The sequence below is a fragment of the Podarcis vaucheri genome, assembly GCF_965113315.1.
Source record: "Podarcis vaucheri genome assembly, chromosome: 11".
NCBI classification, from domain to species: domain Eukaryota; kingdom Metazoa; phylum Chordata; class Lepidosauria; order Squamata; family Lacertidae; genus Podarcis; species Podarcis vaucheri.
Window position 1 is genome coordinate 9,152,926 of NC_138749.1, and position 16,158 is coordinate 9,169,083.

The following is a 16,158-nucleotide window of genomic DNA, read 5'->3' on the forward strand; positions in this document are numbered from 1 at the left end:
CATTTTATGTATGTGACAACAGCTGCATGGATGTTACTAGCCCGAGGATGGAAAGAAGAAATTTAAAGCAGCTGTGTAGACGACACAGAATTTACAGTGTGTGGAGAATATTCTCCAGAGAATATTCTCACCTCACATCACTAGTCCTGTATATATCCAGTTTGACATTTTGTGGGTAGCTATGAGGTTACCTGCACAGGGGAAAAATAACTTTTTTTGCTTGGTTTAGAAGCACGTCTTCCCTGCACAGGGCTAAGCAGAATAACACCCCTAGCACCACGGAGAGGAAGAGCCGCTCTTTTGTACACTTACTTGGCAGGAGACATAAGCAAAGCAAGGGACTGCATAAAGTGAAAGAGCCCCGAGGGGTTATCCAGAACCCGAATCTGAAAGCAAACAAGAAATTGAATGAGGGAGTTAAAAAAAAATAGGTGCTACTCAAACCCATGTGTCTGGGAAATCAAGATCAAAATGCACCCGATACGTCCAATTTATGGAGATACAGGTGGGGGGAAACGGTTTCCACAAGAGTTGAGGTGAGATGCTCAAAGGCAGATAAACACAAAACGAGCTCTGAGAGCAGATTAGAATATGCAGGGAAAGATGTTGCTGCAGCCCGTCCCAGACTGCGCCATTTCAGACCTCAGGTAGAGAGAATTATACTTTTAATGCTCCCTAAGATAAAACACACTTGCCTGTGAAAACAAGCATGTCAATAATAATTAATAATAATAATAATAATAATAATAATTTATTATTTATACCCCGCCCATCTGGCTGGGTTTCCCCAGCCACTCTGGGCGGCTTCCAAAAGAATATTAAAATACTGTGATACATCAAATATTAAAAGCTTCCCTAAACAGGGCTGCCTTCAGATGTCTTCTAAAAGTCTGGTAGTTGTTCTCTTTGACATCTGGTGGGAGAGCGTTCCACAGGGAGGGCGCCACTACCGAGAAGGCCCTCTGCCTGGTTCCCTGTAACTTGGCTTCTCGCAGTGAGGGAACCGCCAGAAGGCCCTTGGCACTGGACCTCAGTGTCCGGGTAGAACGATGGAGGTGGAGACGCTCCTTCAGGTATACTGGACCGAGGCCATTTAGGGCTTTAAAGGTCAGAACCAAAACTTTGAATTGTGCTCGGAAACGTACTGGGAGCCAATGTAGGTCTTTCAAGACCGGTGTTATATGGTCTCGGCGGCCGCTCCCAGTCACCAGTCTGGCTGCTGCATTCTGGATTAGTTGTAGTTTCCGGGTCACCTTCAAAGGTAGACCCACGTAGAGCGCATTGCAGTAGTCCAAGCGGGAGATAACCAGAGCATGCACCACTCTGGCGAGACAGTCCGCAGGCAGGTAGGGTCTCAGCCTGCGTACCAGATGGAGCAAGGGGCAAGGGAAGGCTAAACTGCTTTTCCCTTAAAAAAAATAAGGCTAGCTTTTGCACATTCAAATTTCAAACATGCTGCGTTATCATTAGATTTCTATACTGTTCTTCACCCGAGGATCACTCCCCGACAATCTCTAATGGTGTGGCCCTAGAACGACTACCACTGTCCCTCAGACCTTGTGGGGGGCCGGACTATATTTTGAAGGGGGGAAATGAACAAATTCCTATGCCCCACAAATAACCCAGAGATGTATTTTAAATAAAAGGACACATTCTACAAATAATAATAATAATAATAATAATAATAATAATAATAATAATAAATTTATTTATACCCCGCCCTCCCCGGCCAGAGCCGGGCTCAGGGCAGCTAACACCAATAAAATCACAGTAAAAACATAATTGGGGGGGGGGAGAGACAGGGAGGAAAAAAAACAATTTAAAATACAGGTTAAAATGCAATTTAAAATGCAGCCTCATTTTAAAGTAGCCGATAAATCAAGACCATAAGGGGAGGGAAACATAAGGGTCAGACATGTAAAAACACGCTGATTCCCAGACCGTCCGTGTGCCGGATTTAGAAGGCGATTGGGCCGGATCCAGCCCATGGGCCTTAGTTTGCCGACCCATGGGCAAGACCCCCCACACCTGCCTCCTAAAGTGCGACTGCCCAAGAGACAGCGAGATCTGGGTCCCCAGCACATCCCCGTAAGAAGCAAAGATTAAACATCCACACCTGAATGAAAGGAACAGCCCACTTGCTAACTCCGGCCGGACAGCGGAGGATGTGGTTTAAGAGGAAAATGTGGTCTCCTGGACAACCAACCTTTTGCAAGACGGACACCTGGAGAGACAGGAGACAATTTCAAAGGCAGTTAAGGGAGGGAAGAACTGCAAAGCCACAGTTACGACGGATCTCTTAAAATAGACGCATACTGAAAGGCACGGTCCCTCTTCAAAGCTCCCCATTCCAGACCCTCTTCTCCTTGCATTGCTATTCTTGACTTCCTTTTGATAGGTCACTTGGGGAATAGGAAGCGGGTGGCACTGTGGGTTAAACCACAGAACCTAGGGCTTGCCGATCAGAAGGTCAGAGGTTCGAATCCCCACGACAGGGTGAGCTTCCGTAGCTAGGTCCCTGCTCCTGCCAACCTAGCAGTTTGAAAGCACATCAAAGTGCAAGTAGATAAATAGGTACCACTCCAGCGGGAAGGTAAACAGCGTTTCTGTGTGCTGCTCTGGTTCGCCAGAGGCAGCTTAGTCATGCTGGCCACATGACCCGGAAGCTGTACACCGGCTCCTTCGGCCAATAAAGCGAGATGAGCGCCGCAACCCCAGAGACCTAATGGACCTAATGGTCAGGGGTCCCTTTACCTTTACCTTATAGATATAAAAGGATTGCCCTAGCACCAGATTTAGGGTAGATCTGACTCCCTCTGTTTCTCACCAGCCTCTGCAGCCAGGAGAGCACGTCGCTCTCAAACTGAGGATCCTCAACGACCCTGCGCATGAAACTGAAGAGGACGCTGATGCACTCCTTCAAAGGACCCACGTCCAAGGAAACATCTTCAGCCTGTTTAAGAACTGCAGACGAGGAGAGAAGAAAAAGGATTAAGCGACCTCACAGTTGGAGTGAAATAATAAATTGGAGTGAGTGCAGTGGCACCTCAGGGTTAGAGATGCTTCAGATTACAGACGCTTCAGGTTACAGACTCCGCTAACCCAGAAATAATACCTCGGGTTAAGAACTTTGCTTCAGGATGAGAACAGAAATTGCGCGGCAGCGGGAGGCCCCATTGGCTAAAGTGGTACCTCAGGTTAAGAACAGTTTCAGGTTAAGAATGGACCTCCAGAGCGAATTAAGTTCTTAACCTGAGGTACCACTGTACTGGGCCTCTGCTAGGAAGCCTGCACTGGGTTCGAAACCTTGCCTAGCCATAAGGAGGCCTGCACCAAGTTGCCACCTCTTATTGATGGACTGATTTCATTTATATTCCAGATTTTCTCCACGAAGTTCGAGGTGGTCCACACGATTCTCTCCCTCCACGTTTAATCCCCACCAGAACCCTATGGGGTCAGTTAGGATAAGGATAGAGAAGGGAATAGCCACCCAGTGTGGCCAGGGCAGCCCAGCCAGATGGGTGGGGTACAAATAATTAAATTGTTTAAATTGTTACAAGGTCACCCAGTGAGGGATCTGAACCCTGGTCTCTCAGGTCCTGGTCTGACTCTGGTGGTTGTAAAGGGGTGGGAATGGGATAACCATCACCCCACTGGTGAACTGGGGGCAGATGCAATTTAATGACATAAATAGACTCGCACCTTCTGGAACGGATTATGTTCAGGAACCAAGATACAACTGCAGTCCCCCTCCTTGGCTGAAGGGAACACGCAATTGTAGGATTGTGCACGGACACACACAGATGCTTTCAGCAGCCCCACACCACTGCCCAGGTGCCCAGAGCAAGAGAAGCTACCAAACAGAATCCCCCCCCTCCGTTTTCACAAAGGGGTTCTACGTCAACACTCCAATACGTATGCCACAGCCCTTTCTCTCACACATTGTGTGGATAGTGGGAGGGCAGGGAGAGCAAAAACCCATCGTGCATTGCCAGAACGTACAAGAAGGTAGTCTGAACCTCCCCGGAATAAAGTAACTCCAATTAGCTAATAATAATAATAATAAATAATAATAATAATAATAATAATAATAATAATAATAATAATAATAATAATAAATTTATTTATATCCCGCCCTCCCCAGCTGAAGCCGGGCTCAGGGCGGCTAACAACAATAAAACAGTACAAAAGTACAGCATAAACAACATTATAAAATCATTCATTATAAAATTAATTAATTCAAGCCACTGGCAACCATTGGGCCAGAGCTCCGCGAAGATTGCCGAGGGAGGGAGTCAGGCTGTGCCCTGGCCAAAGGCCTGGTGGAACAGCTCTGTCTTGCAGGCCCTGCAGAAAGATGTCAAGTCCTGCAGGGCCCTGGTCTCTTGTGACAGAGTGTTCCACCAGATCGGAGCCACAGCCGAAAAAGCCCTGGCTCTAGTTGAGGCCAGCCTAACTTCTCTGTGGCCTGGGACCTTCAAGATGTTTTTATTTGAAGACCGTAAGTTTCTCTGTGGGGCATACCAGGAGAGGCGGTCCCGTAGGTACGAGGGTCCTAGGCCGTATAGGGCTTTAAAGGTTAAAACCAGCAACTTAAACCTGATCCTGCGCTTCGCTTGCGTAATTTATGCAGGTTGCAGAACGGGAGCGGAATTCTGCCGCTTTCTGCACACGGCGTCCCTGATGCTTCCTGCCCAAGGGAAGTTAATTGGAATGTAACTCGGATACACGCACCTGGCGGCTGCTGCTGCTGCTGCTGAATGCCCACAGACCTCAGCGAGGAAGAGCTGCTGAGAAGCCTGTAGATGTAAGACTCCACCTGCAGGCGGGACAAGACAGACGTGTACAAGTGCAAGGCCAGGGTCTGGTGAACATGCTCAGCCTGGGCTTCGAAGAGCCTCTTCAGGTCTCCCAAAGCGCCTTCGTTCATCTCGACCGTCTGGTAGCGATGGTGGCCAGACACTTTGCACTGATCAGCACAGACGCCCTGCAAGGGAAGCAATGTTCAAAATGAGGAGTTAATGATTTTATGAAGTTAAGTGACCTTGTTGCACAATTCGATCTCCTAACATGCCTTTCTCACATGTATTGTGGCATCCTAGGTATCAGAGTTTTTATTATGATGATTGCAACTGTCGAGAATGAATTTCTGTGTAATTATTTGTTGATATCCTGATGGGTCATTAAATATTACTTCATTTGATAGGTTAAGAATCCTAATTTTTTTATTATTGATTTATTTGTACCAGATCAGTTTGCTATTAAGAGGTGTGGCCTTGTATATTTTGTCGTTTTCGCAGCTCGCGAACCGCCCTGTGTATAATAATACAGAAAAGCGGGGTACTAATTAAAAGAAAGAAACAGAAAGCTCCAAAGAGTCTGTAGCTGAGTGTGGGTGCTCCTGAGCCAATTGAAGACATTCCTTAAAAGCGTGTGGTACAGCTCTCTCAGGATCCCATTCCAGAAGCATTTCTGCAAGTCAAGAGGTGTTCCCTCAAAGATGAAAGCTATGGGAAAACTCTGGTCTAGGAGGCTAAGGAACAAGGCATGTTAGGCCTCACCATTTCTTGGGAGGGAAAATTCAAACAAGCAAATTCCCCCACACCACTAATACCTGCATTCTGAAATAGCTGTTTTTAATAATAATAATAATAATAATAATAATAATAATAATAATTTATTATTTATATGCCATCTATCTGGCTGGGTTGCCACAGCCACTCTGAGCCGCTTCCAGCAAATTAAACACATTTATTTAACTGTGTTTATATCCCACCTTTCTCTCCAGGGAGCTCAAGGTGGTCACACACCGTTCTGGCCCTCCTCATTTAACTAACTCCCAGAACGACAACCCTCTGAGGTTGGCTAAGCTGACAGGCAGCAACTGGACCAGTGGGGATTCAAACCGTGGTCTCCCAGGTCTTAGTCTGATACTCTAACCCAGTGTTTCCCAAACTTGGGACTCCAGATTTTGGGGGGAGTACAAATCCCATCATCCGTAGCTAGGAGAACGAGTGATCAGGGATAATGGGAACCGTAGTCCAAAAACAGCTGGAGACCCAAGTTTGGGAAACACTGCTCTAAAAAGGTCAGAAAAGGTAAAGGACCCCTGGACGGTAAAGTCCAGTCAAAGGCGACTATGGGGTTGCAGTGCTCATCTCGTTTTCAGGCCAAGGGAGCCGGCGTTTGTCCACAGACAGCTTTCCAGGTCATGTGGCCAGCATGACTAAAACGCTTCTGGTGCAATAGAACACCGTGACGGAAACCAGAGCGCACAGAAATGCCATTTACCTTCCCGCTGCAACGGTACCTATTTATCTACTTGCACTGGTGTGCTTTTGAATTGCTAGGTTGGCAGGAGCAGGCACCAAGCAACGGGCGCTCACTCAGTCACGGGGATTCGAACCGCCGTCCTTCCGATCGGCAAGCCCAAGAGGTTCCGTGGTTTAGCCCACAGCGCCACCCGCGTCCCATGCCACTAACCACTAAGCTACACTGCATCTCTGCTTCTTTATAAAACGTTACATCTCCGGAGGGCTGAACCACCTGATTTTCCGCAAACGTATGAACCGGCTTTTAGAAACGTGCTTCAGCTACTTCACCTGGATGGGCTGCTGTTCGTCCTTGAAAGTCCACAGGCGGCTCCTGGTGCTCTGGCAATCCAAGGCAATGGTTTGCAGCTCCGCTTCGGCAAGCAGCAGCTGCTTGCGGCATCGCCAGTAGTTCAGCAGCAGCTCAAAGAACTCGTGCCTGTCCTGGTGCGCCACAGTCCCAAACTCTTCCACGTAGGCGTCGACGTTCTCCAGCCAGGAGCAGGGCTCAAAGACCTTCAGCTGCTCTCGGGTGAAAGGCAACAGCTCCGGCTGTGCCGGGATCTCGGGGTACAGCCTCTCCTTCGGTTTGAGGGGAGCAACCGCAACCGCCGCCAGCCTCTCCCTGAACAGCTCCAGCGGGAGATCCGGATAGAGCATTTTGGGAGCGGATTTCTGAATCTCCTCTTTGCTGGGGGCACAGGCGGCGGGAAGAACCTCTTCCGAAGGACGGGACACAGACTGCTTGTCACTGAGTACGGTCTCTGTCTCTGGGTCCTGCGCACTCCCCAGCAAAGGCGGCGCGCAAGGAGCATTGCTTTCCGACAGGTCGCAGGAAGCAACTGCTTCGGTGAGGCTCTGAGGACTGGCTGGGTTTCCGCCGGTACTTTTCTCCTCCTGCAAAGCTCTGCCTGCAAATTCTTCCCCCTGGATCAGGGGCTCCAATGGGGCAGTTGCCAGAGATCCTTCATTTTCTACAGTTATTGCACTCGGTGGGACATCGCAGGCATCCTTCACATTTTCTCTCTCTTTGGCTTCGTTGCAGAGCCCGGGCTCTGGAAGGCGTTCTGCCTGGGTGTCGCAGGACTGAGTTGGTTCTTCTCCAACTGAATCTGGAAGAGACAGCTGACAGGCGACGCTCTCCTCCTCTTCGCTTTTTTTCTTTTTTTCCTAGTGGAAAGAATTGAGGTGGGGGAGAGAGCAACACTGAAGAATGAGATTTGAGGAACAAAAGACCCATAGGAACGTAAGATGGTCCCTTATGGGGAGTAATAATAATATTAATAATAATAATAATAATAATAATAATAATAATAATAATAATAATAATAATTTATTTAAACACTCCCATCTGGCTGGGTTTCCCCAGCCACTCTGGGCGGCTTCAAACAAAACACTAAAATACAATAGCCTATTAAACATTAAAAGCTTCCCTAAACAGGGCTGCCTTCAGATGTCTTCTAAAAGTTTGGTAGTTATTTTTCTCTTTGACATCTGGTGGGAGGGCGTTCCACAGGGCAGGTGCCACTACCGAGAAGGCCCTCTGCCTGGTTCCCTCTAACTTGGCTTCTCGCAGGGAGGGAACCACCAGAAGGCCCTCGGCGCTGGACCTCAGCGTCCGGGCAGAATGATGAAGTAAGGCCATTGATCCATCCAGCTCAGCAATGGCCACACTGACTGGTAGCAACTATCTGGGATTTCAGACAAAAGGCATTCCCTGTCTCACCTAGAGATGTGAGGGCTTGATCCTGGGATTTTGTGTATGCAAAGGAGATACTCTACCACTGAAGGAGCTGCTCGATCACACGCATGGAGACAGATGATTGATAGATAGATATCCTGATCTACAGGCCCAGAGGAAGGCTCGTGGGAGTGACTGGGTGCAGGGATACCAAAGAAGAATGCCAAAAACACCAAAGTGATAGGTATACCTGAAGGAGCATCTCCACCCCCATCTGACGTCCAGCACCGAGGGCCTTCTGGCGGTTTCCTCCCTGCGAGAAGTGAGGTTTACAGGGAACCAGGCAGAGGGCCTTCTCGGCGGTGGCACCTGCCCTGCGGAATGCCCTCCCACCAGATATCAAGGAAATAAACAACTATCTGACTTTTAGAAGACATCTGAAGGCAGCCCTGTTTAGGTAAGTTTTTAATGTCTGGTGTTCTATCAAGTTTTTAATATTCTGTTGGGAGCTGCCCAGAGTGGCTGGGGAACCCCAGCCAGATGGGCGAGGTATGAATAAATAAATAAATAAATATTATTGTCAGAGCTGCCACCCAGTCCCAGCTCACATAGGACCAAGTCCGCCAGCGTTCACTTTATAAGAGTCTTTATTAAGTTACAGGTTTCATTTCCGAACTGCAGCGTGCAGCTCTACACCTTCTGCCCTAGGTCGGCGAAGACCCGTCTGAGTCCCCGCCTCTTGCACACCAGCTTAATACCCTAGCCTTGCTCCACCTCCTTCGCCTCTCCCTACGTCTCTGGGTCCTTCTGCCCCCCTGGGCCTCCTCCCTTCTACTCTCCTCTGACGCTGACCCCCCTGATCCTTCTGCCTCCTTGCGGCGGGCTTTAGGACCTGGCTCACTCTCCGGGCTGCTTACTGCTCCAGCTTCCGCTGCATTTGAACTTGGCGCGCGCGCCCACTCTCTACTTTCCTCTTAACCGTTGCCTCGCTCTCTGAGGAGGGCGTGACCACCCCTGACTCGTGCCCTCCCTCCTGCTGACAGCCTCCGGAACCCGATGCCTGGCTACCTTCCTCCCTGCTGCTCTCAGTCTTGAGCGTGGGTCCCGACTTCCAGCTGCTGCCGCCCTCAGTTATGAGCGTGGGTCCCGACTTCCAGCTGCTACTCTCTGAATCTCCTCTGTTCCCTTCCTCCTGGGGTGTCCCCCCGGATCCCCCCCTTGCTCTGCTCACTGGGGCTCCCTTTTGGGAGTCCTCTGACTCACTGCTTAGGCTTGGAGATCTCGGGTCGTCATCATCACTCATTTTCCCTTCGGATTCCTCCCCCTCGCTCTCTGCTTCCTCCCTTCTCTGCGTCTCTGCTCCTGAACCCCTGACATCCATCCCCCCCTCGAAGCCCCCCCTTCCCCCCTCCCCGCTTTCAGGTGTGGGTGCTGGGTGCTCCATCATCACGGGAGGGAATGCCGGATACAGTTCGCTCCCCGTGGTTGGCCGCCAACTGAAGACCTCCGAGTCTTCCTCCTCGCGGTCGCCGACGTTGACCTGTTCCGCTTCCATCTCTGTACCGCCGTGCTCGAACCCAAGGTCCTCCCCGAACACGTCCATGTCAGTCTCTGCGTCGGTCGCTCGACCTGGCATCTCCAGCCACTTCCGGCGCCATTGCTCCTCCGGTCGATCGTCCCACCAATACGAGGTGTCTGACGCCGAACCCGCCGGCGATCCTTCTGGGGAACGGGTGCTCAGTGCGGGTTCCCCGTCCGAGTCGAATCCATGGAACGTGCTGGAAGAAAGTGTGGGCGTGAACAGCCAGTCGTCGAAGAAGCTCGCTGGCATGGGTCTGTGTGGGAAAAGGGCATGAAACTCGTCCTTGAGCAGGGGTTCCTCCAAAGCGTAGTCTGGCACCCAGCTATTGGCGCTGGCCCGGGTGCCCTCTCTGGCTAGGAGGTATTCGACTCCCTCTTCCCCCCATCTGGAGTCCAAAATCTCCGTGACCTCGTTGATGGGGTCTTGCTGCGTCACCCCTCGCGTCTCCGTCCGCTCCCGGAACGGACTCGGTGCCGTCCCTGGCTCCTGGAATCTGTGAGGTGCCTTGTAGGGAGTGAGCACCGACCTGTGGAACACCGGATGCATTCTGGAACCCTCCGGCAGCGCCAGTCGGAAGGCTACCGGGTTGATCTGTGCTTCGACTTGGTACGGACCAATTTGCTTGTGCCCCAACTTCTTCTTGGCCAGTGACCTGGTCGGCACTGCGTGGGCTGCCAACCAGACCCAGTCTCCCACTTGGATCTCTTCGCCAACCCGCCTGTGCTTGTCAGCTTGCACCTTGTAGGCGTGCTTAGCTAGCTCCAGCTGCCGTCTGAGTTGATCGTGTACCGCCTGCAACTCTGACGCAAACGCGTCCGCCGTCTGTGGTTCTCCGCCCCCCACTCTCTCCCGTCCCGGGAAGGTTCTGGGATTCCTCCCATTGTTGGCGAAGAACGGCGTCACCCCTGTGGACACGTGCTTCGTGTTGTTGTAAGCGAACTCGGCGAGCGGCAGGTAATCCACCCAGGTCGCAGGTTGTTGATTGGCATAGCATCTCAGGTACTGCTGCATGATGGCATTGACCCTCTCTGCTTGCCCGTTGGTCTGCGGGTGTCTTGCTGATGCCAGATCGACCTTGACATTTAGAAAACTCATCAGCTTCTGCCAGAAATTCGAGACGAACTGGCGCCCGCGGTCGGACAGGATAGACCGCGGCAGACCATGCACTTTGAACACGTGATCTATGAACAGTTTGGCGGTTTGTTCCGCCGTGGCCACCTTCGCACACGGAATGAAATGTGCCATCTTGGTGAACAAGTCCACCACCACTAGTACAGCTGTCTTGCCTCTCGAGCTGGGTAGATCCGTAACAAAGTCCAGGGCCACTCTCTCCCACGGTTCAAACGGCGTTTGCAGCGGTTCCAGCAGTCCCGCCGGCGGTTTGTGCACCGGCTTGGCCCTCTGGCAGGTGTCGCACCTCGCAACGTAGTCCGCGACTTCCCCTCTCAGTCTGGGCCACCAAAAGTCCCTTGCGACTAATTCCACCGTTTTTTCCGTGCCAAAGTGCCCGGCCGTGGGTGCGTCGTGCAGCTGCTGCAGTACCCTGGCGCGAAGTTCGTCTCCCGGCACGTAGATGGCCCCTTTACGTAAGAGCAAGCCGTCTCGTATCTGGAACTCGTCGCCCTTCGCCGTGCCCTTGTGCACCTCTGCCATCTTCGCCTGCGCGAAGGAGTCGTCCTGCAACGCCCGCCGCACCGCATCCAGGTCTACTGTGGCTGAAGCGCATGCCCACGCTGTTGGCGCGAAGATGTGCATGGCTGCCGCTGGCGTCGCCTCTTCGAGGTATTGCGGTTTGTGGGACAGTGCATCCGCCATGACGTTGGTGTCGCCTGGGACGTACTCTATTCGGAAATTGAAGTCAGCAAAGAACTCCGCCCAACGTATCTGCCTCTGGTTCAGGAACTGAGCCGTGCGCCAGTGCTCCAGATTCTTGTGATCCGTGCAGACCTGCACCGTGTGCTTGGCGCCGATCAGGAAGTGCCTCCACGCCTTGAAAGCTGCATGAATGGCCAGCAACTCCCTGTCCCAGATGGTGTAGTTCTGCTCCGACTTGCTGAGCTTTCTGGAGTAGAACGCTCCCGGCCTCCAGACCCCCTGTGGGTCCCTTTGCAGCAGGACAGCTCCCACTGCTCTATCGGACGCGTCTGTCTCTACCCGCATCGGTCTGCTGGGGTCGATATGCAGCAGTTGCTCTTCCGACGCGAAGAGACGCTTGAGTGCCTGAAAGGACTGCTCCGCCTGCTCCGTCCAGATGAATTTCTTTTTCTTGGAGCTAAGCGTGTCCGTAATGGCCGCCGTCTGCATCGCGAACCCCTTGATAAACTTGCGATAGAAGTTGGCGAAGCCGACAAACCGCTGGACCTCCTTCCGATTGCGCGGGCTCTTCCAATCCAACACCGCACGAACCTTGGCGCTGTCCATGGCTAGCCCCTTGTCCGACAACTTGTAACCCAAGAAATCCACCTCCGTCGTGTCGAACTGGCACTTCTCCAGTTTGGCGTACAGTCTATGCTGCTGCAGCCTCTTCAGCACCTCCCGAACATCTTGGTCATGGGCTTGCTGCGAGTCGGAGAATATCAGGATGTCATCCAGAAAGCAGACGCACTTCTTGTAAAGGAGTCCCGCCAACACATGATGCATGAAAGCTTGGAAACAGTGAGAACCGTTTTGCAATCCAAACGGCATCACTCTGTATTCGTAGGTGCCCAGAGGCGTGAACATGGCTGTCTTCCACTCATCGCCCTCCCTCATGCGGATGAGATTGTACGCACCTCGCAGGTCCAACTTGGTGAACACGCGTCCCTTGCGCACCGTCGCTAGTAGGTCGTCAATCCTGGGCATGGGGAAATCAGAAGGCTTGGTCATCTTGTTTAAGAGGCGAAAATCCACCACCAGTCTTTTTTGGGGCGTGTCCTTCTTCTTCACGAAGAAAACAGGACTGCCCCCTACTGCCCTGGACTCCCGGATGAAACCGCGCTGCAAATTGTGATCTATGAACTGTTTGAGTTCCTGTAATTCGTCCTCAGACATGGAATACAGCTTCCCTTTCGGCAGCGTCGCCCCTGGTAGGAGGTCAATCTTGCAGTCATATTGCCTGTGCGGTGGTAGCTTGTCAGCCTCTTTCTCGCAGAAGACCTCCAGAAAGTCTGCGTATTTGTGGGGGACTGCTTGCAACGTTCCCAACTGCAGTTGTGATTCCTCCTCCTCTCCCTCCTGTCTGGGCAGGATGCAGTGTTCTGCGCAATAAGAGGAGCCGAAGATCAGCTGTCTCTGGTACCAAGCCAGTGTCGGACTGTGCCTGTCCAGCCAACTCATGCCCAACACAATGGGCGTGTCCGACAGTTGGGTGACATTAAAACTGATGACTTCCCTGTGGTTGCCAAGGCGCATCACCATCGGTGGCGTTTGCTCCACCACCTGCCCCCCTAGCAACTCTCTGCCATCCACTGTGACGACTTGCAGGGGCAGAGTGGCAGGCAGTAGCTGTATAGCGTGCTGCTCCACAAAATCCTGCGCTATAAAGTCTGCGTTGCTTCCAGAATCCACAGAAAGCGGCACTTCGATAGTGACGCCATCGGGTAACTGGAGAGATGCTGTGAGCTGCACTACTGGTTTGGGTGGGAGGGGGTCCGTGGGTTGCAAGATCGCTGGGGACTGCTTCACTGATGCGTCTGGCTGGGCCCCAGTGCCTCTGTCTCCAGCCAGACATCGTCGTTTCCCTGCTGTGGTTCTCCTTGCTGCGTTGCTGCAGTCACCATTGCTGAGGCTGCAGTGTGCTTGTGGAGCCTCCGGGGACACTCTTTCGCCAAATGGCCTGGATCCTCGCAGATGTAACACTTCCTGTTCCCTCTAGGAGGCTTCGCTTTCACTGCTGTCGGTGCTTGGGCTCTGGCTGCTGACTGAGCCCTTGCACCTCCAACCTCCATCGGTTCCCCTCCCCCTCCAGGCGGAGGTGTGGATTGCGCACGCGCTGCTTCTCTTGGAACGAAAGAGAAACTTCTCGCTGCTTCGCGCCCTCCACGTCCTTCATCTCTGCACCATGGACGTTCTTCCAGCCTCACCCCCACAGTCAGCGCCCTTTGGACCACCTCCTGCGTGCTTCGGGGCCTCTCCCCCCTTGCAATTTCATCCTTGACCGCAGAGCTTAGACCCTCCCAGAACAGGTCTCTGACAGGGGGCGAATCCCGGTCCCACTCTAAGGCACTGACCAGCGCAAAAAAGCGGGCGTGGTACTGCCGGACGCTTGCCCTCCCTTGTTTTAGTCCATGAATCTCCCGTCGGGCAAGATCCACATCAATAGTAGACAAAAAACACGCATCCATCGCTTTGATAAAGGCATCTGCATTCTGAAGCGCCGGATCTTTATCCCTCCACAAATTGCGTAGCCACGCTTTAGCATCCCCATGCAAATGGGATAGTATGAACCCCACTTTCTCTTCCTCATCTCTAAAGTCTTTTGCCAGCAGTTGCAGTGCGCACATTACGTCTGCTCGAAAATTGGGGTACTGTTGTAAATTCCCATCGAAGTGGGCCACAAGCCCTCCTGCTCTCCGTGCCAACCCAACCCCCTCCGGTCTGGGTCCTGGCTGCCCGTGTTTAACCCATGCTTCAAACCTGGCGTGGAGATCTCTGTAGGCGGCTGCCGCATCCTCCTCCCTCTTCTTGGATGCCAGTACCTCCGCGTTCAATTGGGTAACTGCCTGTTGCAGCGCTGCAACTGTCTCTGCTTCCGTCATCTCTGCTAACCGTCGTGAGCTTGCTCCCAAACACCGATCCCCTCCTCCAGCTGCCTCTCTCTCCGCTGCGAGATATCAGGTGTCCGAAGCTTTTGAGAGACGGGTCTTACTGTCAGAGCTGCCACCCAGTCCCAGCTCACATAGGACCAAGTCCGCCAGCGTTCACTTTATAAGAGTCTTTATTAAGTTACAGGTTTCATTTCCGAACTGCAGCGTGCAGCTCTACACCTTCTGCCCTAGGTCGGCGAAGACCCGTCTGAGTCCCCGCCTCTTGCACACCAGCTTAATACCCTAGCCTTGCTCCACCTCCTTCGCCTCTCCCTACGTCTCTGGGTCCTTCTGCCCCCCTGGGCCTCCTCCCTTCTACTCTCCTCTGACGCTGACCCCCCTGATCCTTCTGCCTCCTTGCGGCGGGCTTTAGGACCTGGCTCACTCTCCGGGCTGCTTACTGCTCCAGCTTCCGCTGCATTTGAACTTGGCGCGCGCACCCACTCTCTACTTTCCTCTTAACCGTTGCCTCGCTCTCTGAGGAGGGCGTGACCACCCCTGACTCGTGCCCTCCCTCCTGCTGACAGCCTCCGGAACCCGATGCCTGGCTACCTTCCTCCCTGCTGCTCTCAGTCTTGAGCGTGGGTCCCGACTTCCAGCTGCTGCCGCCCTCAGTTATGAGCGTGGGTCCCGACTTCCAGCTGCTACTCTCTGAATCTCCTCTGTTCCCTTCCTCCTGGGGTGTCCCCCCGGATCCCCCCCTTGCTCTGCTCACTGGGGCTCCCTTTTGGGAGTCCTCTGACTCACTGCTTAGGCTTGGAGATCTCGGGTCGTCATCATCACTCATTTTCCCTTCGGATTCCTCCCCCTCGCTCTCTGCTTCCTCCCTTCTCTGCGTCTCTGCTCCTGAACCCCTGACAATTATTATTGTTATTCTCTATTAAAGAAGGTGTAGACTTAGAACAAAACAGCCTGCCAGTTCTCCTAGCTATTGCAACCAGGAGCTGCCTTGTCTGCACCTAAGCAAATATTTATACATTCTTTATACAGCAAAGAAGCATACATCGTTTCACCTGACTAGCTGAGGGCGTAGGTGCCAAATATCCAAACCTTACAGATAAGCTCCCCTTTTCTGAGCTCAGAGCTCAGCACCTCAAGCCCCACAGATAAGGGTAACATCAAAGCAATACAATTAGCCTATATCAAAAGCCAGTGAATATAACATTTATGAGCTCACTGCTACAACTCTTACAACCCTCCCCTTTTACTGAAGTACACCTTTAAATTGATGTTTTATTTAGAGTGTTTCGCCCCTTTAGAGTCTATCGCCTGTGTGCGTTCTCCTGCTGCAATCTGCTCTTTGATTGCTTGTTAGAGCTGGGTTGTGTGTCTGTGTTTGTGTGTTCGAGTCTTGTTGTATTTTTAATGTTTTCATTGCAAGCCACCTTGAAGCTGTTGTGACAGGCGAGATAAGAATACCGACAACAAACAACCTCTCACCCGTTTCTTGCAGAAGTCTTTGGCTTGCCACATCATGGAACACTTCCCCAACTAATGAAAGCACTTTCTGGAAAGGAGCAGGGGAGATCACAAACCGAAAATGCTGAATGCGAGCCAAGAGCCGAAGGAAATGCCATGTGAGAGTCACGCTATTCCCAAGACTCGAGGTTAACTAATGCCACAGATTCAGTTTTCGCCAAACTGGTACCCTGCTGGTAGACTGGCTGGGGCTGATGGGAGAATAGCCCAAAACATCTGCAAGATACCAGCTTGGCAAAGGATGCCACAGATCACACTGCCTCCGACAGTCATATATGACCTTATCTGACCTTTTCCAGCAGCAAAATAACACTTATCCAC

At 52.1% G+C, this 16,158-nt stretch overlaps 1 protein-coding gene and 1 long non-coding RNA gene across 2 annotated transcripts in view; one reads left to right on the forward strand and one right to left on the reverse strand.

Annotated features, from left to right (window-relative positions):
- The window catches only part of LOC309514305, a 223,117-nt gene that overhangs the window by 194,137 nt on the left and 12,822 nt on the right, over positions 1–16,158 (forward strand). The window lies entirely within an intron of this gene.
- The window catches only part of EPG5 (ectopic P-granules 5 autophagy tethering factor), an 85,050-nt gene that overhangs the window by 64,266 nt on the left and 4,626 nt on the right, over positions 1–16,158 (reverse strand). The window contains exons 2-6 of the mRNA XM_082241731.1: positions 6,603–7,481; positions 4,735–4,987; positions 2,828–2,964; positions 2,117–2,224; positions 313–386 (exon numbers count right to left, since the gene is read on the reverse strand). Coding sequence (XP_082097857.1) covers positions 313–386; positions 2,117–2,224; positions 2,828–2,964; positions 4,735–4,987; positions 6,603–7,481 — 1,451 coding nt within the window. The remainder of the gene's footprint in view (positions 1–312; positions 387–2,116; positions 2,225–2,827; positions 2,965–4,734; positions 4,988–6,602; positions 7,482–16,158) is intronic.